Source organism: Lithobates pipiens, unplaced genomic scaffold, assembly GCF_037356315.1.
Source record: "Lithobates pipiens isolate NorthernLeopardFrog02 unplaced genomic scaffold, aLitPip1_a1.2 Scaffold_16, whole genome shotgun sequence".
NCBI classification, from domain to species: domain Eukaryota; kingdom Metazoa; phylum Chordata; class Amphibia; order Anura; family Ranidae; genus Lithobates; species Lithobates pipiens.
Genome location: NW_027507748.1, coordinates 161749974 through 161775848, shown reverse-complemented (window position 1 = coordinate 161775848; position 25875 = coordinate 161749974). Strand labels below are relative to the sequence as shown.

Sequence of the window (25875 nt, the reverse complement as noted above, 5' to 3'; positions counted from 1 at the left end):
GAAAAGAAAATTTATGCAGAGAAAAGAAGATTCCCGGCCAAGAACATTCTTTTCTGTAGCAACATGAGGTGAAATTGAAGGCTTGGTTGGCCCAATTTCGAAAATCAATGGTGGCATCATCGGATCACAAAAAACTAATTTTCTGATTTTGAAAAGAAAATTCGTTCGAAATTCGACCATGTATGGCCTGCATTACACAAGCCCTCACGATGAAAGGCCTGGGGTTTGGACATACAAAAACATGCCATAATGGAAAAATGTGATTTGGAAAGGTTAAAGTAATTTCTCGACCATCTAAGAAAAGGTGACAGAGCCTCTTTATAGCCAACCCTCCTTCCCACACCTGGTTAATACTCTGAGCCTGAGTTCTCAACCCTGAGTCTAATCCCTGAATAAGCTCATTATTGGCCTGTTTTGAAGCACACGCAGAGTAATAGGCGTGTGCAGGGGATGTGCTTGTGCCCTAATCGCCCAATGTGCAGTGGCATAAAATTAAGTGTGCAGAAGTGTGCAGGGCATGTTGTACCCTGTCATGGGCATTTCTACCTATGAGTTGGGGCTGGGACTGTGCTATGCCGACCCTGTAATATCTTACTCGCAGGAATCCTATGATTGAAATAGAGACACCTGATTGGCAGTGCCCGACACCATGTGCTATATGAACAGGACAGAGGAGGCTGAATATAGTCCTCTTCCCATCCCATCCCTGCTGTCTGCTCCCGCCCCACAACTTCACCCCCCAACTTGCACACAGTACTGTCAAAAGGCTTGCTACAGAGGCAGCAAATTAAATTTTGGAGCACACAACAGCTCTAGATCATGACTGCTTGGGCCTAAGGGAGACTAACCTGAAATTCTCTTCCCCTCTCTCACTGCCCCCCCCCCCCCCGGCCTCACCCCCCTACTTTCCCTCAGTGTACTGAGTGTGCATGTGTAAATATATATAGTTGAATTTGTATGTATTAAGAGTTTTCAAAACAATACAAATAAAAAGGCATAAACACAAAATTGACAGGGGTATATGTGTGTGCGTGTGTATACACATACATGCGTGTGCTTGAGCTTTGGGGTGGACACCCTAATGCACCTACTGTATGTGCAGAGTTATTGACCTCCCCTCCCCTGTGTGGCTATGTTCAGGCTTGACCATTGTCTTTTCAGGTCCAAGTAATGATTACTGGCAGGAAGGGGAGAACACTGCATGCTCCCCATATCTGGAAGTACCAGGTGTTTCCAAGGGCCAGATCCACCAGATGCACATATAGTGCATTGAAAAAGTATTCATACCTCTTCACATTTTCCACCATGTTACAACCAAAAATGTAAGTATATTTTATTGGAATTTTATGTGATAGCCCAACACAAAGTGGCACATAATTGTGAAGTGAAAGGAAAATGATAAATGGTTTTCAAAATTGTTTACAAATATGTGAAAAGTGTGGCGTATATTTGTATTCTGCCCCCCCCCCCCCCCCGAGTCCATGCTTTTGTAGAACCACTGGGTATGCCTCTACCAGCTTTGCACATCTAGAGTGAAATTTCTGCCCATTCTTCTTTGCAAAATAGCCCAAGCTCTGTCAGATTGGATAGAGAGCGTCTGTGAACAGAAATTTTCAAGTCTTGCCACAGATTCTCAGATGGATATAGGTCTGGACTTTGACTGGACCATTCTAACACATGAATATGCTTTGACTTAAATCATTCCATTGTACTCTGGCTGTATGTTTAGGGTTGTTGTCCTCCACTGCAGTCTCAAGTCTTTTGCAGACTCTAAGCCCTTGTACACAAGGTCGGAGATTCCGACGGAATGTGTCCTATCGGGCCGTTTTTGTCGGATATTCCGACTGTGTGTGGTCTCCATCGGACTGTTTCCGTCGGGAATATCCGACGGACCAACTTTTCCAACTTGCCGGTAACATTTTCCGACAAAATGCTCCAAACGAACATACTCCGATCATGTGTAGCCTACTCTGACGGACAAAGTGCCATGCATGATCCGATCAAATTCCTTGACCAAAGCTATTGGCTGAGATATAAATTAAGCTTTGGCGCTAAAACCTTTTTGTGCACTGTGGATACCAAAATCATGTATGAGTGTGAAATGATCTATTATCTCTGCTAGTGCTCTGGAGAATTTAATACAAATTAAGGTGGAAATCTCCCAAAATCCACTATATACGTGATATTAAAATGCGTGAAAAAAGAGAAAAGGATGTGTGTCTGTTAACTTACACCTCAAAAATGCACATATGTATTAAAAAAATGGTGAATCAATCACATAGAAATAAACAATTAAAAATATTAATGTGCTCAATAGAAAAACATACGCAAACCAATATCTGAAAAATCATATGCAAACCAATATCCAAAAATTATGCTCCATGTTCAAAGTGACAATCAAAAAGCGTTTGTGAAAGTACCAAGAAAAAATAATAATAACAAAAATCTTATAATGTCCAACAAAATTTTTTTTTCAAAGTCGCATCATCTGGTTGCTGGAAAAACGCATGGAACTTTTATCAAATGAGGAAGGTAGAGCAAAGTGACTAGTGCAGAAGGGTTAAATGCATTCCTCTCCGGTGCGCCACTCTGTGTGAGGAAAAAGGTATATATATGTGCTCACCAGACCAAAAACCCTCAATGGGTTAACCGAGCAGCCACAGTATGAGCCACTGTGCAGCTTTCTTTGGGCTCTGCTTCTGCTATGCTGGGGGGATGCTTTACACTTTTCCTTCCGCAAATAGTCCGTTTAGCAATTATACATAAAAGGAAACAGAAGTACAAACATAGTGCAATACTGTTGTTTGAACGTTTTTGTTTATTAAGAAGTCAGGTTACTCACAATATCCAAAGAGACAAATCGCTTTAAAATTAACTGCGCCGGCGTTGCTGCTTGTATACCAGTGTAAGGTGCATGTCCTAGGCCACGCCCTACGCATTTCGTCAGAGCGACGTCATCTGGAGCGGCCATGTTGGTGCACCCTCACGTTTATGTAGGGTGCAGTGCTCTTCTGCGCTTGCGCGAGTGTATTAGCGCCATCTTTACTGTGGGAATGCCCTATACGAGCCGCTGTGTGTCTATTACATACTGTGTGCTCTCTTGTGACAGCACGAACATGGGAAAACTATTTCATTATTGTGGACACGGGATATGCTATATTCTGCAGTGTATTCCCTTATGTCAATCCCAATGAAAACCTTTCTTTTTGCTTATTGTTGCGGACTCAGGGCATGACAAATTATTAAGCTATAGGGCACCGCAACCTACATATTACATTCCGGTATATTATAAGAGAATTGTCAACAACTATACATGATTATAATTAATAAAATGTATATAAAGAATTATCGTAAAAAATTTATATAAAATATGAAAAAAGAAAAAATTTATTTATATATGCATAAAAACTATGTTGATAAAAACAATAATTCCCTAACTAACCACCTAATACATATGACTACAGGGAATACACTGCAGAATATAGCATATCCCGTGTCCACAATAATGAAATAGTTTTCCCATGTTCGTGCTGTCACAAGAGAGCACACAGTATGTAATAGACACACAGCGGCTCGTATAGGGCATTCCCACAGTAAAGATGGCGCTAATACACTCGCGCAAGCGCAGAAGAGCACTGCACCCTACATAAACGTGAGGGTGCACCAACATGGCCGCTCCAGATGACGTCGCTCTGACGAAACGCGTAGGGCGTGGCCTAGGACGTGCACCTTACACTGGTATACAAGCAGCAACGCCGGCGCAGTTAATTTTAAAGCGATTTGTCTCTTTGGATATTGTGAGTAACCTGACTTCTTAATAAACAAAAACGTTCAAACAACAGTATTGCACTATGTTTGTACTTCTGTTTCCTTTTATGTATAATTGCTAAACGGACTATTTGCGGAAGGAAAAGTGTAAAGCATCCCCCCAGCATAGCAGAAGCAGAGCCCAAAGAAAGCTGCACAGTGGCTCATACTGTGGCTGCTCGGTTAACCCATTGAGGGTTTTTGGTCTGGTGAGCACATATATATATACCTTTTTCCTCACACAGAGTGGCGCACCGGAGAGGAATGCATTTAACCCTTCTGCACTAGTCACTTTGCTCTACCTTCCTCATTTGATAAAAGTTCCATGCGTTTTTCCAGCAACCAGATGATGCGACTTTGAAAAAAAATTTTTGTTGGACATTATAAGATTTTTGTTATTATTATCTTTTCTTGGTACTTTCACAAACGCTTTTTGATTGTCACTTTGAACATAGAGCATAATTTTTGGATATTGGTTTGCATATGATTTTTCAGATATTGGTTTGCGTATGTTTTTCTATTGAGCACATTAATATTTTTAATTGTTTATTTCTATGTGATTGATTCACCATTTTTTTAATACATATGTGCATTTTTGAGGTGTAAGTTAACAGACACACATCCTTTTCTCTTTTTTCACGCATTTTAATATCACGTATATAGTGGATTTTGGGAGATTTCCACCTTTAATTTGTATTAAATTCTCCAGAGCACTAGCAGAGATAATAGATCATTTCACACTCATACATGATTTTGGTATCCACAGTGCACAAAAAGGTTTTAGCGCCAAAGCTTAATTTATATCTCAGATTTCTAACCTATTCCTATTTTTAGGGACAGGTTTCAAGCACAGGCAGCTTTAACCCCTTGAGTTCATTTTAATTCATCTTTATTTCATTTGGTTTTTCCCCTTGCCTGTGTGGCGGACGGGTGGAATTTGTCCATAGCGCAATCTTATCTATTTTTAAAGCTATTGGCTACTAGCCTGAACGTAGTCCCGTCGTAACGAAATAACGGCATCACGTAATGTACAATCGGATTTTCTGACAACTTTGTCCGACCGTGTGTATGCAACAGTTTCGGACAAAATCCGTTGGACAAAATCCAACGGATTTGGTTGTCAGAATGTCCGACCGTGTGTACAAGGGCTAACAGTTTTTCATCCAAGATTGCCCTGTATTTGGCTCCATCCATCTTTCCATCAACTCTGACCAGCTTTTCTGTTCCTGCTGAAGAAAAGCATCCCCACAACATGATGCTGCCACCACCGTGTTTCACAATGGGGATGGTGTGTTCAGAGTGGTATGCAGTGTTAGCCTTCTGCCACACATAGCGTTTTGCTTTTAAGCCAAAAAGTTAAATTTTGCTCTCATCTGACCAGAGCACCTTCTTCCACCTGTTTGCTGTGTCCCTCATGTGGCTTCTCGCAAACTGGACTTCTTATGGCTTTCTTTCATCAATGGCTTTCTTTTTGCCACTCTTCCAGTCAGTTTAGGTAGACGGCCAAGTCTTGGTAAGTTTGCAGTTGTGCCATACTCTTTTCATTTTCGGATGATGGACCAAAGCTCAATGTTCAAAGCTTGGGATATTTTTTTATAACCTCACTCTGATTTAAACTTCTCCAACTTTATCCCCGACATGTCTTTTGTGTTCTTTGGCCTTCATGATGCTGTTTGTTCCCTGACGTTCTCTACCAAACTTCTGAGGGCTTCACAGGCCGTATTTATACTGAGATTAATTTACACACAGGTGGACTCTATTTACTAATTTGGGGGCTTCTGAAGACAACTGGCTCCACTAGATTTTAGTTAAGGGTACCAGAGTAAAGGGGGCTCAATACAAATGCATACCACACTTTTCAGATATTTGTTAAAAAAAAAAATGAAAATCATTTATCGTTTTCCTTCCACTTAAAATCCCCAAAAATACATTTACGTTTTTGGTTGTAACCTGACAAAATGTGGAAAATTCCAAGGGGTATGAATACTTTTTCAAGGCACTATAGCAGCCAAAAAGATGAGTATCCTCAGCTACAGGGGCAGGTTTGGATTCTCCATAAGGCGCATCCTTTATGGCGATGGAGGCAAAAAGTGCTTTTATCTGTACACACATTTTTCCCATCAGTAGAAACCCTGTCATTTCATATTAGCTTATTTATGTATTATCGCAATATTTTAAGCCAGGTTTTAGAACAAGGTTTAAAACAAGAAAAATTGCTGTAAATAGGATGATCCTAGCATTTGGTATTACTTTAGGCACAAAAAGGTGTGCCTACAGGCTCCCAGGTGCCAACCTAGGCCCTGGGGCAAGGGGCTATTTTATTAAGAGAACCTGTTTTAAACTCTGGGACACAAAATATAATGTAGCGATTGAGACTAGGATCTACATACTATGCAGTTTAATTCCATTTTTAATTCTTGTCTCTCTATTTCCATGTAAAATGAATCCTACATCTGGGCATACTGTATGAGAAGGAATACAGCTGTTGTAGTGCCAGTACGGTATAATCCGTGGCTTCCCACTATGACATTCAGCCTCACCACTTGATGTTCACTTTAACGTATATTGCTGATCTAATAAAGCATCTCAGAGTAAAATTGCCATATCTTAACACGAAATGAACTGGAAAGATTGGAGCAGTGAACAATTTATCATGTAGCAGTGGGATGGAGATTGTAAATCATACTGAACTGTTATGTCTAGGAATTGTGGTACACCCTTCTGCACCAGTGACTGTTCACTAACATGTCATATGCTGCTGCCTTTTGTTTGCATCTAACAACTGTAATGAGATTTGAAGTCAATGGTCTTGTAGATCATGCATAATGACCATTGTTCCTCATTACAGAATTCTGCACAGACCCATAAATCTTGGAATCTGGGAAGGAAAATATTTGTGATGGAGGTATGGGCATAACAGAACACACACCCAGGCTGAAAGTGATTCAGCACCCTTGGCACAGAGGTTCTTTTTAATAGGTTCAGTGAACATAGGATTTACTACCACTGTAGGTAAAGGGTAAGTGTCCACAAAAATGCAAAGGCAATGCAGTGGAGATGAGGATAGGTCCAGGGAGATGCAGGACAGCAGTATGGTAAAGGCAGGGTCAATTAGCAGGAGCACATAGTTGGAATATAGTACAGCAATAGGTGTGAGTCCAGTGTTGGTGATTCTGGGTACAATCAGGGACAATTAGCAGGATCACTGGGCAGTAATATGGTACAGCAAAGCCAAGAGTGATGGCAATCGAATGCAACAGGAACAATTCAGCAAATTCACAATGGCAGCAATATGGTGCAATAGAGACAGTTCAGCAGAGTCGCAGTGGCAGCAATATGATGCAACAGGGACAGTCCAACAAAATCATATGGATGACAAGACACAGCAAAGGTGACTACACTACTCACATGGAATGCTCCTGTTAGTCCAGGGAGAACAAACTCCGTCCCCAGGGTCTTTGCAACACGTGCCAGAGGGGCAAAAGGCAGAAGAGGCAAAGAAAAAGTTTTTTTTTCAGGGTCCAAAGTGAAGGAATGGGGGGTCCTATGCATCCTGGCTGCAACCCAGTCCGTACTGGGTTCGCACAGCAAAAGGGGTCCACAGAGAAAAAGGGAACTCCTTGGTGTCCAGATAGCAGCTCGCGGCTGCTAAAGACAAGTCACAGCAGTCCCAATTTCAGCATGCACAGGTGCAGAACTATATGTCCCAGCAGTTCTAATTTCCTTATAGTCTCTCTAAAATTAGATACTACAGTTATGAGTTTCTCTGACTATACTCTCACTCTGTTTTCTGAGCACAGGTTTGGTATATTGTGCCTGGATTTTAGCTATCTATCGAAGCCAAAATTACCAGTGCATAGATGTCTAGCTATATTCTGGTACAGGATAAAATTTATATATATGTGCCCTGCTAAGAGAAACCCTATCTCCATGTGGATGGGATTCAACCAGCGAACTTGAAAATTGGGAGGAGTCAACACACATACTGTAGATGCTTAAATGTTGCTTTATAGTGTAGATGTTGAATGATCACATAACTAAAGTATTTTACAGATATTGCATGAAATATGTTACGGGTTACACAGTTCTTAAGCAGAAAAGTGATGTCTGTTAATGTGAGACACTTTTTCAATAGCAATACAATATGAGCTTACAGACCACAGAATGCTTAAGGAGCACTTCCCTTGGTGGAGGTTTCCAGATTACTGGGTTGCCCTAAAATCCCCAAAGTCCTTGCAGTTCATCTGGCTGATGGTGGAAGACCTTTCCAAAAAGTTGGCAGAAAAGTAAATGGAAACCTACTCTTTCCCTCCTTGTTGGGACCCTCTCCCTAATGCCGCTTTTGCACTACCCCTAATATGCGGGACTATAATCTCTGAACTACTCCCACACTGCAGGTGCTACGCATTATGTGGAAACAGCTATTTAAGCATTTTTGCATGAAGTCCACCCAAATCTTGCAGGATTTCAGCATCTAATAGGTGATGCCAAGCCTCCCTGAGATGGCCATCTATATCTCTGCCTATATGTAATAGGGGACAAATTATACTCCAAAGGCTTCCTGCCAACCTGAAGAAGCAGCACAGTGCCATTTTCAGGTTGGGAGACAACCTTAGTAGGCAAAGGAATTATTGAATAATGAACTAAATTACGCACTGTTTTTTTATTTCCGTTTCACAAATGTTGAGGTTGTAGAGTTCACAAAAATTGAATATTTATGATCTATATTTAAATTTATTATAAACCTAGCTGTGCTCATTAAAGTATCACTGCCATACTGTGCTGGCATTGTAATCTCAGGAATATTCAGCCCTATTGAAAAAGGTATTTGAAATGGCAGTGTAATTTTAATTAACCAATCAGAAACCTATACCTGATATGGCTAAGCAGAAATCATTTTGGTTGTAAGTAGGTTAAAAATTTCACATCTTGAATCAATGTTTTCCTATCATACTCACAACTTGCATTCTGGTGAGATTTTTTTTTTTTAATACAATGTTAAAAGGTGTTGTGCTTCAGTTTCAGATTATGTGGTTTATTTACTAAAATCTGGTAGCATGATAGCCAATCGGCTTGTAACTTCAGCTTATTCAGTTAAGCTTTGCCAAAAAAAGTGGAAGCTGATTGGTGTTGATGTGGTTAATATGAAGAAGAGCTGTTCTCTATGCAGTTTCTGCTTTGTTCTTTAAAAAATGGGTACTGTACACCAAGGCATAAAAATCTTCTACTTTTGATATGTTTTCACATGTCTTTTTTTTTCTAAACTGAAGAAAAAACCTATATACCCCATGAAAGTTAAGATTACAATTTATTTCCGGTTTTAAAAAAGGAGCCCATTAAAGTTTCCCCTTTTGTATGTACATGTATATGTGTGTATATGTGTGTATGTGTATATATATAATATTTTTTTTATTTTTATGTTGCTGTCCTTTACAAGGTGAAGAAAACCATGGGTCTATTTTCATGCAATCTTTGTGTCTTTACTATGTTTTGGGTTCATATTTTCTAGTAACAGTATGTCTAAAACAGTAACGGCTGGTACTCAAAATTTTGGGGAGGAGCGGCACAACTAACATCACCATCCCCCCTCTCCCGGGAGATGAGGACGGTGGCGATCACCTGGCACAATTTACCCCCCATGGGAGACAAATGGCAGGTACCTTGCCTTATGGAGGCAGGGGGGAGGAAGATCCGAGGCCGCTCTGACCGATTCTGCCAGGGAGCACACAGTGGCATTCTCCTCCCCAACCACACAGGAACAGGAAGCGTGTCCTGAGACATGATTGGCCAGGAAGTCCTAAGACTCCCTGGCCAATAGGGGCTTCCTGATTGACCAGGAGGAGAATGAAGGAGACAATAAGGTCACACAAGCTTTTTTGAAGCCTATTAGAGCCACTGGCTAAAAAAAAAACCCCATTGGAATCCATGCGTCCGGTGCCCCGCATGTAGATTAGGGGGCCAGACTTATGGATGGGGAGGCAGCTCCCCTAATGGACGGGCCGCCATTGGTCTAAAGAGTAGAAAACAAATAATGATCAGAAGGGGAATGGAACCTGCCATCATAGTTTTTGGATTACAGCTGAACTTTAGGAAGACCTAAAACCCAAACAAAACGCATTAAATCATTAATCTAATAAAAGCACCTGAATTTTTCTTTATAACAGTCTTCTGTACTTGGAGTTACAAAGTCAGCACTTTAGAACAAATCTGTACTTTGTCCACACAAATGAAGCAGCATGTTTGTTTTAGAGCCGATTCATATGCCTCAATCCTTGAGAGATTTGAAGTCTAGATTTTTTTTAAAAAACTATTTATAATAAACAACGTGTACCGCGTGAGAGTATATAACCATTTGTTATTTTTATTTTTTTATTTGTAAAGGATTCACAAGTAAAGCTGGACAAATTAGGAATAAAAATGTAACATTATGTTCTATAGCTTTTTTTGTGGTGAGATTTTAAACAATATAATCTGAAAGATAATGCACTCTGAAGAGGGGGTCTTCTTTTTGGCCTTCTAGACATCAGTGGGTTGAGACTTGAGTTTTATTACCATTTTATAGTGCAGGCTTCATCATTTGGCAGTCTATAGTTGCACTTTTGCCTCTCCTAAAACAAATGTCCACCACCATTAGACGGGTGATTTGACCACTAGAGATCCCGCCACTGGTGATTTGTCGAGCTTGCCAGCAACAGGCCTGCTAAAAGGCTGCCTGCTTGTCCTTATGTAATTACCCCCTCTGGAGTTGGGAGCGATAAGGTGTTTCTCCCATCTCCCTGCATCTGACTTCAGAGAGATCGATTCCATAAGGACAGACGGGCAGCCTCTTTAGCAATCTTGCCACTGGAGATTTGTCTCTAGCTTTAGAATTGCCCATCTGACATCGGCCTTACTTTTATTAGCAGGCCTGAAAGTTATACTGTATATTTTTTATTCTCAGATCAGGCTCACAAAAGAGATGTCATCTGATATTTCTGTAGCTAAAAGATAAAAGGGTACAATGGTATGCGACTGAAACATCGTTTCATTGTTTTGCAGATCTTCACATTTACCATCTGCTACAATTGTGCCATTTCTTCAGGCATACCCCATCCCTCTGTAAAGTAATACCCTTTCTCTAAATAAAATATTAAATTGTGTTGTGTTACAGAATTTACATTCAGTGAGCAAATGTATAGCTAAAACAATTTGTTATCCCATGAGCACTAAGGACATTTAAGTCACTCATCAATACACATGACATTTAGAAAACGGTCTATAAGGATTCTCCTTTTATATGCTGCAGTGCAGGAACTGTGTGATGTTGTCATGCTGTGTCCACAAGTCTAACATGTTCTGAATGGTCTATGTACTCAGGGATTATGGATGATTTATGCTCATTCTTTCAGGTCAGACAACAGCACAGATATTTATTTAGAGTTCTGAATAATCGTCCATGTTGTTGTTCTTGCATCCCTGAGACTTCCATGGTTTAAGTATTATACACTTTTTTTTTTTTTTTTTGCAGGTGCCATGCCGTACCAATGCATTTTAAGAGCCTAAATAAGGACATGGCATTGGCTAACTCTCCCAAAATAGTTATTCGTATTGCCTTACAATGTGCATAGATGATTTCAACTATCCTCAACACTAGTTGCTTGCTAAATAGAACCATGTACATGCATGGATGCCTCTTGCTGCCCTAATTATTGCGTCCTTCCCCTATGAATCATTTTTTCAGTGTGTGGAATCTCATCTCCTTGCTGTTTAGGTCTGTTTCCTACCATTAGCTGGTATCCTACAGAAAATTGGTGTTCTTGCCTTTACACTGCCCCCTGCTGACTTAAAAGTTTTAAATAAGAAATGTACTCATACATGTGTTGCTATCTGTCTCATTAAACAAATTAAATAGCATGTTGTTATTAATGGTAAAACCTATACACTGCATTTCAGCAAAATGGTAATTATTCTGGGTGTTTGGCTTAGATCAGCTAAAAGAGGAATGACCCAGAGCCCTACACTAGACAGTATTATGGGGATATAAATAAAATGGAACTGTTTTTAGTATATAATTATTTTGTTTCAATTATAGCCACTAATTCCAAGGAGCCCCACAAGTGGAGCTGCCACCCCATCCAGTACAATCAGCACGCCTACTAAAAGGGACAGTACTGCTCTTCAAGACCTATTTATCCCCCCACCTCCATCAGAGCCCTATACACCAAGGTATGTAACAGAAACTCACTACATAAGTATTTGCCAATATTTGGCCATGTTTCAAAAATATTTATAGGTCTATTTAAAAATGTTTTTACTCAAGATATACACCCCTTTCAAATTTAATTTCATTGGTAAAATGCATGAATGCATGGCAAAACTTGTGGCTTGGTTCACATTGCCGCAACTTACAGTGCTACTTTGCCAGGCGACGTTGGCGTGACTTTGAAGCAACTTCAGCGAATACCCGTGTAATCATCCTGTAATGTCGGATCCAAATCCCATAAATTAAGATGAGGATCTGACTTTGAGGTGACTTCCATTAAATTCCGTGGGCACAATTCAGTTAGAAGTTGCCTTGAAGTAGCACAGGATCTGTTTCTAAAGTTGAAGCGGCTTCAGTAGTTCTAATTAAGACTGCTCTCATTGACCAAAATGGGATTTCACATGTCATGCGACATTTCACAAATCGGATCCTAAATTTTGGGGGTGTGAACTGAGCCTTAATGTGTGGGTGGGTGGGTTATTGTCACATTTCCACATTGGCTAACTGTGGTTTGCTGTATGTCAAAATATCCTTTTTTTTTTTTTTTTTTTTTTTTTTTATTAAACCGTAATAATTTATTTTACAAAACCATAACACTGATTTACAATAGCAGCAATATAATCTGAGATTTTAAAAAAAATTTTTAAGTACTTGTCAGAAATAAAATGTGTATTTTGAATAAAATATTCATACATGATATTTACAGGAACATCTTACCGAAAATACTAATTCACAGCAGTCAAAAACATTCTCTAATTTCCAAACTTCAACCAATGTTAAAACGGTCTGGTAATTATGATCGTTAATAAACTATCCTGAAAGCAAAAAAAATACTTTTTCTATCTCATTATGCAAAGTAATTTGTATTCTGAGTACTGATATACAGTGCATCAACACCAAGGGACCAGTAATGTTTACCAATGAAAAGGTCATTTTCATTTTATTGAAACAATCAAGGTTTTTTTTTATAGTATTTTGTGAACCATTGAGATAAATGACGATGATTTTATGTAACTTTGTTAATCATTTGGATGCTGTGTTATTAATATTATTACAGTTTTTACAGTATTTATCATTTTTTTAAACTTTCATGGGGCTGGTTAAAATAGTAAGCTCATTCTGTTTTAAACAGTAGGTTTAGCCGTGTACCGTTTTTAATTTAGTTCCGTGCTTTGGAATTGATGAATTTATTTTGGCCAGTAATTATATTCTCCAACTATGATTAATTTAGAAGAAAGTCATTGGAGAGACTCTGTCGTGCGTCTTCAGTATTACTCATTGATGATATGCAAAGTTCAGTTAACCATACTCAAATGTAAGTTTACTGATGTGAGATCATGACTTGATGTATTCTGATTGGTTGATATTGATTAGTGCCCTTCACATGCTTCACATTGCTCCTTGTCTTGTTGAATTGTTCTTTCTATGTCTAGATTGTGCAACGTGTATGCATTTCACAATGTCTAGAAACTCATCATACAATGAAAGATTAAAAGCGACATATCTAATATACTGTATATTGCTTGAAATCAAATGTAAGCCGTTATTAAACAATGTTTATTTTAGGTAATGTATGAATAATTTGTTAAAGCTGAAGCTTTAGCAAAAATAAAAAATCCATATACCTTTAGTTAAATCATATACCTTTAGTTAAATTCTATACCTTTAATGAATGATCTGTTATCGGGCAGTTAGATCATTGAGAAATCTTTTGTGGCCTGTCCTCTTCCTGTCTCTGAAGTTTTGGTCCCTAGAGGCACATACTCCCTCTTGGGAGCTTCAGGCAGAATAGATGGTGCTTCAGGGACACGCCCCCTCCTTTCTCGTCCTGCATTGAGACAAGTTCTTGCATTTGTTTCCCTGCTTGTATCATGATCTGTGAATGGAGGAGGGAATCCTTGAACTAATCAGACCCTACCTCATCCACAGATCACTTTGCATGTAGTGTAAGCAATCTGCTCTACCTAAAGCTGTTAATTAGTTCAGTGCTGGACATTCAGGAACAGGAAGAGGACCAACATCTCACCACAAAAGATTTCTCAAGGATCCAGCTGCCTACACAACATGAGGCATCCTTTTTTATAGGTAAGTGATGTGTCTAAATCTGTAGGGATGTATTTGTTACTAAGCTTTAAGGTCATAATTGCATTCACAGGAAAACATGGTACTCTTTTTAACATGACTGGTTTCTGGGAAAGCTCTTATGATGACCTTTGTGTTGATAGATACGGTGGAGGGAAAGGGTTACTGAAGTAGTTATTGTGAAATATGAGGGGTCAGCAGATGATTCATCCTAACAATTTATTCTAGGCTGGATTTTACATCTCCAGGCCGCTGCACACAGTGAAACATAAATGTTCTACAATCCTTTTGTAGCTATGAAAGTGCTTTTAGATACATGAAACAAGTTAGCACCTCTCCAGCCCCTTTTTGCTGTACTTGTTTCCTGTTTCATTGATTAAGGATAATAAAGGTGTTTTTCAGGATGTGCGGCTTTCCAGGTCTTTTTCACATCTTCACAATTGCGAGCTGAGCTGGTACTCCAGCCTTTGATCAATATCCTTGCGTGAATTCACCTGCAGCTGTTTGTTTTTCTTTACCGGTGGGAAGGGGCTACTAAAGTAACTTTTGAGAAATATAGAGGTCACCAGGTGCTTCAGTCTAACTATTCCTTCTAGGCTGTATTTTTAAATCTCCAGGTTGATCACACACACTGAGACATTAATGAATTGTTCTATAATGCTGTTATCATGGGTGTACCACTGGTTTTGCTGTTGACACCCCAGCCTATATTAAATGTCCCACCCCCAATATTTCATAAAAGTGATGGAGTATTGATTCTCCTAACAGCTTAATGCCTTTTGCTAAGCTTCACCCCAGAGTTGTAACTATGTTTGGTGGGACCCTCCTATGTGTCTAATCTCCATCTCAATTGCAATTTATCTAGTGATACAGAATTCTTATTATTTTTAACTATGGTCATAATAAGGTTCCTAAACTATTATACATGAAACATTTACCAAATGCTATTGCTACCTACAGTTACACCCTTGCTCCACCTTTTATCTTAGTGGTGTTGTAGCTTATGCAGATAACTGCATCGCCACTTCCAACATACCATAACATTTTCATATATTGTTCCTCCTCACTGGAAGGAGGATGTATAAAAGTGCCAGTTACATAGTTAGTAAGGTTGAATAAAGACACCAGTCCATCCAGTTCAACCTGAGTGAGTGTCTACAGTTGTCCCTATCCCTGTACATTGCACGCTCACATCAGTCCCTACCCTCAAGGAGCTCACAATCCAAGGTCCCCATTCATATACTAGGGCCAATTTTGGACAGAAGCCAATTGACCTACCTGCATGTCTTTGCAGTTCTTTTAGCCAACAAGAGAGCACACCGCTTCAGGCAAACTGGAGGTGCAGACAAGCCCCAGGTGCAGACCCCGGCTCACCACCATCCACAGCTCATATAAAGTAGAAAACAAAATGGGTGCACGCTAGAGCCAAACTAATGCTTGATGGAAAATCTTTGTCAGATGCCAGACACAGTTACAGGAATCACAACTGACGCATTTCACACGGGTATAACGTGCTTGCTCACCATGCTGTGAAATCCATCAGTTGTGATTCCTGTACCTGTGTCTGGCATCTGACAATAAAGAATTTCCATCAAGTATTCGTTTGGTTCCAGTGTGCGACCATTTCGTTTTTCTACTTCATATCTGCCAGTTGTTTTATATCTGGACCTTTAGTATGGAGAGGTGCTGGAGCAACAGACATATGAAATGTCGTTCAGCGCTTCATTCATATGCAACTCCACAGTAGACATACCTATCCACCACATATGAATTGTCTTCTGACATTTGTGATTCGTCCTAGTAGTTACTGTGCAAAGAATATGCATATAATTGTATGTGCCATCTGTTTACTAGGGATGAAAAGGGAAACCTACCCTGTGAGGATGTAAGTCGACATGTTGTTGGAAAGCCGGTATCAAAAGGATCTGAGTCCCCAAACTCTTTTCTGGATCAGGAGTATAGGAAGCGATTTAATGTTGTGGAGGAAGATGCTGTGTTATATTGCTACGAGTATGATAAGGGAAGAGCTAGCATGCAAGGTCGAAGAGAAAGCACACCCACGTATGGTAAATGCTATTCTAAATCATTTTATAACATGGTCTAATTGTTTGAAGATCACCAGTGAAATTTTCGTACATTCTAACATGTCTTTACGAGAATTTCTTTCCAAGAGACGTGACGGGAAGTGACAGTTCTCACTAGAACAAATATCCATGTTGAAGATGTATGAAACTACTTTTACAAGAATACAAGCAATTGAATGCTTTTTATCTCCTTTTATTGCTGCTATAAATCAAGGCTAAAAAACAATCTGACCAATCAGTTTAAAAAACACAATTTTTATTTTTCCCGGCATTCAGACAACCTCCTGTTTTGGTTTGGATTGTCTGACCAGAGCTTCTCTCTACAAAACTGTGAGTGCCAAACATTCTTAAATGTTCTGCAAACGCAATAAATTCTTAATTAACCCTCTGCACTCTAATATACACGCTTACATATTTCTAGCACATGTTTGCATAAACACAGGGATTCTTGGTGAAATACATTTTCGAGCTAGTAAAATTGCAATATATGCTTGAGCTTGCCAAATGCATCAATGATCCTTCTCTGATCAGTTCACACCTAATTGTGCAAAATGCCAAGTATTTGCTTTCTTACAGCATACTTTAATGGACATATAGAGCCTATATGGGGCAGACAGATTCAACTGGAGTAGAACTATGCACTCAGGTGCGATCGCTGACCTGCACTATGCAACAGAAATGGGGGTATATCAGTGCATAAATCCAAATAGCTTACTTGTACATTATAGTTGCTAAAAGTATGTGTTTACACAGAACAGTCTGAATTAACCCTCTGCACACTACTATAAATCCATACATGTTTCTAGCAAATGTTTGCATAAAAACAGAGATTCTTGGTCATCATATATTGCAATGATGAACATATATCGCAATATATAGGGACCAAGAATCCCTGTTTTTATGCAAATGTTTGCATGTAAGCTATTTGAATTTAGGCACTAACATGCTTCCATTTCTCTAGCAAAGTGCAGGTTAGTGACCAGACCATGGGCTTTCCTCCAGCTAAGCAAATCAAGAATTCCTGTTTTTATGCAAAAATATGTATGTAGAAATATGTACGAGTGTGCGTAGAGTGAATTCAGAATTTTCATTGTCAACATGTAGTCACACCCTTTTAGCACTTCATGCATTAAATATATGTAAGCTATTTGGAAGCTAAAACTAAAGTTTAGCAAAAAAGTTTATTTTTCTATATTTTTAGTGACATTACTTACCAGTAATGTAGTATGTCCCATGGTGTTCATACAACTGGATGCTGTAGAAATCTGTGCAGGATTGCTGGCCCTCTTCCTGTCTCTTAACTTTAGCACTGCGGAGGTTAATAGCTTCAGGTCTTCAGCAGAACAGCAATGGTCCTACAGTGAACCAACCCTCCTCCTCCTCCTTTTATTTTTTTTCAACTGCATGTAATAATTTCTGAATGGGGGAGATTCAGAGGAATGACCTGATCCTCTGTCATTCAGACAATGTGTTACATGCAGTGTAAACCTTTTAAACACATTTTCTCAAGTGAGGAGCAGGGCAAATGGGGTGGTCATTGTTGGAAGTGTCTTCGCTGCAGTTCTGTCTGAAGGCCCAAAACTATCAATTATTGCAGTTCCGGAATTCCAGTAACCAGATGAGGACTGGCATTGCTTGACAGAAGATTTCTACGGGATCCAGCTACCTGCACACCCTGGGACTTCATTACTGGTAAGCAATTTCACTAAAGCTGAAAATCTTTTTTTTTTTTTTGTTAACTAAACTTCATCACCGATACACACCTCCATTCCTACTACATGCACAGTAGTTACTCTTCTAGCTAAAGAACCACAATCCCCATGACATAATACATAAATCAAGAGTTGCAAAGTTGAAACCAGAATCAGTGATGCTTTTCCACATTATATAATTTATGGTCTTAATAATTATGTACCACAATAAGACATCTTTAAAAATTCATCCTATGTAATATAGAAAAACATGGAAATATGTTCTTCCCTCCTACGCCATAACATTCAACATAACGTCTCCTTACAGCCCTCTTACAGCACTGGTGCTTTCACAGATGGTGTTTATACAGCCTTTCATTATTTTAAGGGTCTGTTTTGACTTCCACAGACTTATTCTCATTTTTCTTTTCCAGGAAGGTTAATTAACACCTCACTTCTAGAACAGAGCATCATCTACATGTCCTGGCAAAGAGCTCCTTTAACATAAAATTGTTAAACAGTTGCTCCAATCACAGTAAATATACAGTTTTTAAGGGGGATTCTGGCTTATATATTAGGTGCCTTCAGTCTGTAGGCATCGGAAGTGCCACTTTGCAATGTACATGTCAAAGGTGCATTTCGCTCTCCTCAAAAAAAAAAAAAAAACCTTTTGTGTCCACACAAATTGATTGTGTGCCTAATCTGCTGGATAAAATAGCAGAGAAAAATCCATTATTTCCAGGTCATTAATATAGCAAAAATTCTAACAACTTTATTGCAAATTACTACTTGCTTCTGTCCTGTGGATATTGAGATGACTTCATCAGCCATCAGCTTTCTTCAGTTTACTGCACAACCATTTTTTTCTGCTCTGTGTTTTAAAATAAGCAACGCTTCTACTCAATGGTATTGGTGTGAAAAGAAGTATGTTTTATCAGCATTCCTTTACCTTCTCCATTTAGGAAAATTAAGACCTATATCTATGCCTGTAGAATATAACTGGGTTGGTGATTATGAAGATCCCACCAAGATAAAAAGAGACAGTAGAAGAGGTGAGTCTTTTACAGCTTTAAGACAAGCCTGTGGGCTCATATTACCTGGCAAAGTAGCACTAGGTCCGTGGATTCCTCAAAATCAAAGGCCCCGTAATATGCAAATAGTATCTACAATTGTCATGATTGCATCCTTCAAAGACCAATAGGAGTTGGGAGGAGGTACAGTATCTCACAAAAGCAAGTACACACCTCACATTTTTGAAAATATTTTATTTTATCTTTTCATGTGACAACACTGAAGAAATTACACTTTGCTACAATGTAAATTAGTGAGTGTACAGCTGGTTTAGTGTAAATTTGCTGTAACCTCAAAATACCTAAATAGACAGCCGTTAATATCTATCTAAACTGCTGGCAACAAAAGTGAGTACACCCCTAAGTGAAAATGTCCAAATTGCGCCCAAAGTGTAAATTTTTTGTGTGGCCACCATTATTTCCCAGCATTGCCTTAACCCTCTTGGACATGGAGTTCACCAGAGCTTCACAGGTTGCCACTGGAGTCCTCTTCCACTCCTCCATGACAACATCACAGAGCTGGTGGATGTTAGAGACCTTGCGCTCCTCCACCTTCCATTTGAGGATACCCCACAGATGCCCAATAGAGTTTAGGTCGTGAGACATGCTTGGCCAGTCCATCACCTTTTACCCTCTGCTTCTTTAGCAAGGCAAAGGTTTTCTTGGAGGTGTGTTTGGGGTCGTTATCATGTTGGAATACTGCCCTGCAGCTCAGTCTCTGAAGGCAGGGGGTTATGCTCTGCTTCAGTATGTCAAAGTACATGTTGGCATTCATGGTTCCCTCAATGAACTTTAGCTCTCCAGTGCCAGCAGCACTCATGCAGCTCCAGACCATGACACTCCCACCACTGTGCTTGACTGTAGGCAAGACACATTTGTCTTTGTACTCCTCACTAGGCATGAGCTCCGGCGTGTTCGCACACGCCACATGCAGAGCCCGCCAGGAAGTCGGCGCAGCACTGTGCTAATCAGGCAGTGAGACATTGTCCAATTTCTGCAGCCGCGCATCGGGCCAATGTCTCACTGTCTGTGATTAGCGCAGCGCTGCGCCGACTTCCTGGCGAACTCTGCACATGGAGTGTGCGAACACGCCGGAGCTCATCCTTACTCCTCATATGGTTGCTGCCAAACATGTTTATCATCTGAACCAAATAAGTTTATTTTGGTCTCATCAGACCACAGGACATGGTTCAAATAATCAATGTCCTTAGTCTGCTTGTCTTCAGCAAACTGTTTACCGGCTTTCTTGTGCATCATTTTTAGGATGACAGCCATGCAGACCAATTTGATGCAGTGTGCAGTGTATGGTCTGAGCACTGACAGATTGCCCCCCACCCACCCTTCAACCTCTGCAGCAATGCTGGCAGCACTTCTACATCTATTTTCCAAAGACAACCTCTGCATAGGACACTGAGCACATGCACTCAACTTCTTTGGCCGACCATGGCGAGGCCTGTTCTGAGTGGAACCTGTCCTGTTAAACCACTGTATGGTCTTGGCCACCATGCTGCAGCTCTGTTTCAACGTCTTGGCAATCATCTTATAGCCTAGGCCATCTTTATGTAGAGAAGCAATTATTTTTTTCAGATCCTCAGAGTTCTTTGCCATAAGGTGCCATTTTGAACTTCCAATGACCAGTAAGAGAGTGAGAGCGGCAACACCAAATTTAACACACCTGCTCCCTATTCACAGCTGAGACCTGTAACACTAATGAGTCACATGACACCAGGGAGGAAAAATGGCTAATTGGGCCCAATTTGGACATTTTCACTTAGGGGTGTACTCACTTTTGTTGCCAACGGTTTAGCCTTAATGGCCGTGCATTGAGTTTTTTGAGGGGACGGTAAATTTACACTTCTTTACATCATAGCAAAGTGTAATTTCTTCACTGTTGTCACATGAAAAGATATAATAAAATATTTACAAAAATGTGAGGGGTGTGAGATACTGTAGGCCTGAGATTAACCATGCCAATGTTGGTTCTCATTTACTTATTAGAGCACTCTATGGTTTGGAAATCCAAAGATTTTTTTCTAAGAAATTTGCAAAAATCTTGAGGGATTAAGGACCTGGGGCCACTCTGCCAGGTAAGGTGAACTCGTAGGTTCATGTTAATCATTTATTCATAATCATTATTACATGTAAAAGGAAAAGTTGTATAATTGCTTGTCTGTCAGCTGTGCGTTAACCAGTAAATGGGAATTTAGGGTTGGTGTGGTTTAGTACAGCATAACACTTTTACTTGCAAAGCATGAAATAAATATCCTAGGTCATCGAGTGCAGCCATAAGCAACATGGTGTCAAGTAGGTATAGGGATCACAGACAATATCCTTATAAAAAGTGAGATTGTGTCTGTACATACAGTATAGACAAGCCCAAATAATGATCACTCTAGAAGTGGCACTTTTTGTTTCAACTACATACATAGTTTTATTTAAAACATTGAAATATTGTATATTGCCAGGTCATGCATATTGGAATTTATTTTTTAAAGTTTCAAGTTTAACATTCACATACTCATGTTTTCTGCAATAGTGAAACAAAATCGAAATGTCTTTTCCTTAAACAATATCAAATTTAGTGCATTTTTTTTTTGTCAGACCTTCCAATTGCCTCACCTGCTCCTACAATTGACTCGGCTCTTTTCTTACAGAACTATACATAAAGCCTGATTAAGAGGCACTGTATCCATAACCCATATTTAATGTGAATATACGTGAACTAAAAAAGCACAAGCAACATTTAAAGTCAGTCAGTATTGCTTTTCCGTACAATTAGTCGATCCAGACATCTAGGCAGCTGAACTTATATGCACATCTTGACATTTCCTGTAAAGATGTATCCTGTCTACTCCACTTCATGAACATCCCTATTGGTCAATAATGCTTAATTGAAGTGTCGCACCTTTTTGTCTTTTTATAATCCGTTCTATCGTGTGTTATTGGTTTTGCTTAGACACTTTAAATGTGCTTTTCTTACAGTATTGGACACTTTATTAAATACAAATTGGTTATATGCAGCTACCTTCAGTCTTGGCTTTTTGCTAATGTCCTTAGGTGATATGGTATCTACCATAGGGTAACTTTAAAATGCATAAAACTGCTTTTAACTTTCTGGTAGAGCCTGTTCTGTATACAGACTAGCCTACCCCAGAAAATATTTAGTCCTCCCAAACACTTTGTTCAGGAGTATCCTATTAAGGAAAACTTCCTACAAAAGTGGTCAGTTCATGTGGTAGATCTGCTATCTCTTGTCTTAACAAGACCGTCAAGCCCTTGGGATCCAGGGGAAGCTCTTGCATCATGCCCTCATAAGGGTCATGGGTCTAATGGTTGCCTCCTTCAAGTCAACCAGGGCAACCAAACTGTACGCCCAGTTTCATTTCAGACCGTTGCAAATCAACATTTATATCAGCATGGGGCAAACATACTTAATCCTTGGGCTGCATAATACATCTGACCCTTAAAGCCAGACTCTCCTTAGTGTGGTGGAATTCCAATCCAGTTCCTTAATCAGGGAAGCCCTTCCTTCCAAAGACGTGGAAGGTTCTCACTAGTGCCTGTCCCCAGGCTGGGGAGCAGTCCTGGATGCCCTCTTGGTGTAGAAAAACCTAGCCATCACAAGAAGCCTGCCTCCTATCATTCTGGAGCTCAGAGTGATTCAATTAATTTCGGCACTGGACCCCCTAGTGAGAACACCTGACACAAATGCAGTCAATGTCACGGCTGTAGCCTACATCAATCGGCCTTTAGAAGTCACTTAAAGGGAAGTGGATTTGATCCTCTCTTGGGCAGAACTTTACATTTCAGCCCTGTTCACTGCCCACATCCCAGGTATGTAAAATTGGCAGGTGAATTTTCTCAGCTGTCAACATTTGGATTGAAGGAAGCCGCTCTCCATCTAGAGGTTTTTCAATCTTTGTCAAAAGTGGAGGACGCTGGATGTGAATCTTCTAGCACCCAAATTTAACAACTAACTGGACAGGTTTGTGGCCAGAGCCTGGGACCCCTGGACCCTCACAGCAGGATTTTCTGTCTCCTTTGGATCAGTTCAACCTGATCTATACCTTTTCTCAGTCCATATTCTCCATGATCTGTTCCACAGGATTGAGATGGGGGCATTATTCTGATTCTCATCACACTGGAGAAGGTGACATTCAGGTGGAACTTTTCTTCATAGAAAGTACCCCTTGGGACATATTCTGTCCTTCCTTCATCCAGGTCTGGGGTATCATCAAAGGACAAATCTTGACCTTTGTTTCAGATCCTCTTAGCCTTTCACTTCGTAGTTGAGGCCTCTGTTCAGGGTGTTGCACATATCTATACCCTGCACACTCTCCTGTGTCTTCTTGGGACCTTAATCACTTCATAAGCTGCTTTTTTTAATCTATTAGGGATATTCCTTTGCCTAACTTTACTGCAAGGTAGTCTTTCATGTTGCTATCACATCTGTGTGAAGGGTCTCTGATTTAGTAGCCTTATCCTGTAAGTAGCCCTCCTTAATTTTATGACAAAGCTGTCTTGATGCCTGAAGCTGCCTTCCTCCTGAAGGTGTTCTCTTCTTTCCACCTCAGTCAGAGCATTGTCCTTTCACCCTTGTGTCCTGCTCAGAAACGTTTCTTTCCATTGTCTTGGCATGGTATGCACTGTGAGAGTTTACCTCTCAGCTACTGGCTATTTTAGGCAATGTGATTCTTTCTTTGCACTTCCTGAGGGTTCCCCCTGGTGGTCTCTCTGCTTCTTGCTCCACCATTGCACAGACAAATTATTGTTCAAGCTTATGGGTTCCTCCCTTCCCTGGTAAAGCACACTCTACCAGATCTGTTAGTGCTTCATTGGCTTTAAAGTATCAGGCATCTGTTTTTCAAATTTTGCAAGGCTGCAACTTAAGCTTCTGTATACAAGTTTAAGTCCTGCCAGGTGGATATGCAGGCCTTCTTTGATGCCAGTTTGATGCGTACTTTGTGACTGGGGCCATTAGTAATTAGATGTGAGAGACCCTGCAGGGTTTTCCTGGGATAAGCTGCATGTGGAAACCCCATTGAAAGCAATAAGAGAATGACAACTCCTACAGCTATTCACGGCCATTCACATGTAATTGCTCAAGCAGCGATTACTTGTGAATGATCAGCTTTAGACACAGACTGTCTGCATCCTGGGATAGTGATTTGCAAGTAATCGCTGCATGAGCGACTACATATGAGCAGCTGTAAATAGCTGCCGAAGCAGTCAGCCTCCCATTGATTTCGCTGGGGCTTCGGTCTACAGCTAATCTTCAACAAACTCCACTGCATCCCCCACATCTAATAGCCCCATTTGCGAGTGTGAATGAGGCCTTAAACTTATTTATTTATGCACCGTAGACAACTGCTACAAAAAGGAAGTGGAGTTAAGACTGAAAGTGGAAGCTTTTGGTATTATCTAACCACATAGTTTTTTTTTCTGTGAATTCAGATGGGCTTTAAGGCCAACTAAGATTTTGGCTGATTATACTGCCAATAATTACTAATTACTTTTTCTATTTCTATTAAAAGTTAACCTAATGTCTTAGGAGTCAAATTTTAAAAAAATGTCAACCCAATGGTAAATTGACCTTTTATATTTATGTGAAAACTTCAGGCATTATAGGTTTCAGCAGTTGGACTTGATTGTAGTACTGTGTAGGCTTAGCAGTCTTGGTGTCTTCAGAGCTGTATTTCTCCATGAAACCTTCAGCTTCCTCTAAAGTCTTGTTTGATCTCTGAGACGGGCACAACTTTTTGTAGACACATACACAAAGAATGAATCAGACACCCACAGGATCTGCACTTTGATCTGTCATGATTGACTCTAGTGGAGACCTGTTTGTGGCAATCATATATGCATTGCTGTCCAGCAACCTACAGCTAAAGAAAACCCATGCTATTAACCCAATTCTTTCTTTTTTTTTTTTTTGAGCTTTGCATTAAGCACAGCCCATAGCCCACAGTCTAAAATGCCACATATTTGTAACCTAGGACAGCCACAAGCTTGGCATATGTTTATTTTTGTATGGACAAGGCTTCAGATTTACTTGGTAGTGCAAATTGTCTTCAGGGCACCACAATTTTACTTATGCATTAAATGGTGTAATCTTCTGTAGCTAACTACATATTTCTGTCTACTAAGGAAAGTAAAAGATGATCGGTAAAGTTTTTTTTTTTTTTTTTTCCACATTGCGCCTCAAAGGTTAATATAGCTACTGCAGTATATCTGTAGTTGCATATAAATGCAATTTTTCTACATCATGTTAATATTAGAGGAAAATATTACCCTAGTTTTCTTTTTTTTTTTTTTTTCAATGGTTTACTAGAATAATTTGACCATTACTTTTTTATTCTGCTCAGAAAGTTCTCTCCTCCGGTATATGAGCAATGATAAAATCATTCAGGAAGAATTCATGATGCAGAGAAACACCAAAAAAGATACCGGGAAGAAATCGAAGAAGAAAGGTGAGAAAAACACAAGTCCAAGTCATTATGCCCTACTTCCTGGAGCACAGATGGATTCCCTACGGCAGGAGGGTCTCGGTCCCTCTGTAGCAGACACAGCAACATATCACGTGAGTAGTATTTTTTGTTTGCTTCTTAATTTGACAAATGTTAGTGCTTGTAGGCATCCTTTTCAGTGATTGAGGTGAAGAGTGTGGAGGGTCTTGGGGTTTTCGAAAATATACAGGTTTATTGACATTTGCAGATAAGTAACCTTGTTACAGAAGACATAAACTCCCAATATGCATACTTTTTTGGATCTGTGACTTAAAAACCAATAATCCGGATGGTTAGCATGACAACCAGGCAATGTAACCTTTTACAAAAGGAGTAGTTTGCAATCAAGATAGTTTCCTTTAGGACTGTCCATTCACAAGCCTATTCTTTGTA

The 25875-nt window shown here is 39.8% G+C and overlaps 1 protein-coding gene across 5 annotated transcripts in view; it reads left to right on the top strand.

The window, feature by feature from the left end:
• CNKSR2 (connector enhancer of kinase suppressor of Ras 2) overlaps positions 1-25875 on the top strand; it is a 468233-nt gene that overhangs the window by 246799 nt on the left and 195559 nt on the right. For 3 of the 5 annotated variants that reach the window (XM_077480715.1, XM_077480717.1, XM_077480719.1), the window contains 5 exons: positions 11879-12012; positions 13281-13364; positions 15986-16197; positions 18869-18958; positions 25342-25556. In XM_077480715.1, the coding sequence (XP_077336841.1) occupies positions 11879-12012; positions 13281-13364; positions 15986-16197; positions 18869-18958; positions 25342-25556 (735 nt within the window). The remainder of the gene's footprint in view (positions 1-11878; positions 12013-13280; positions 13365-15985; positions 16198-18868; positions 18959-25341; positions 25557-25875) is intronic. The other 2 variants (XM_077480716.1, XM_077480718.1) reach the window with 1 other exon arrangement.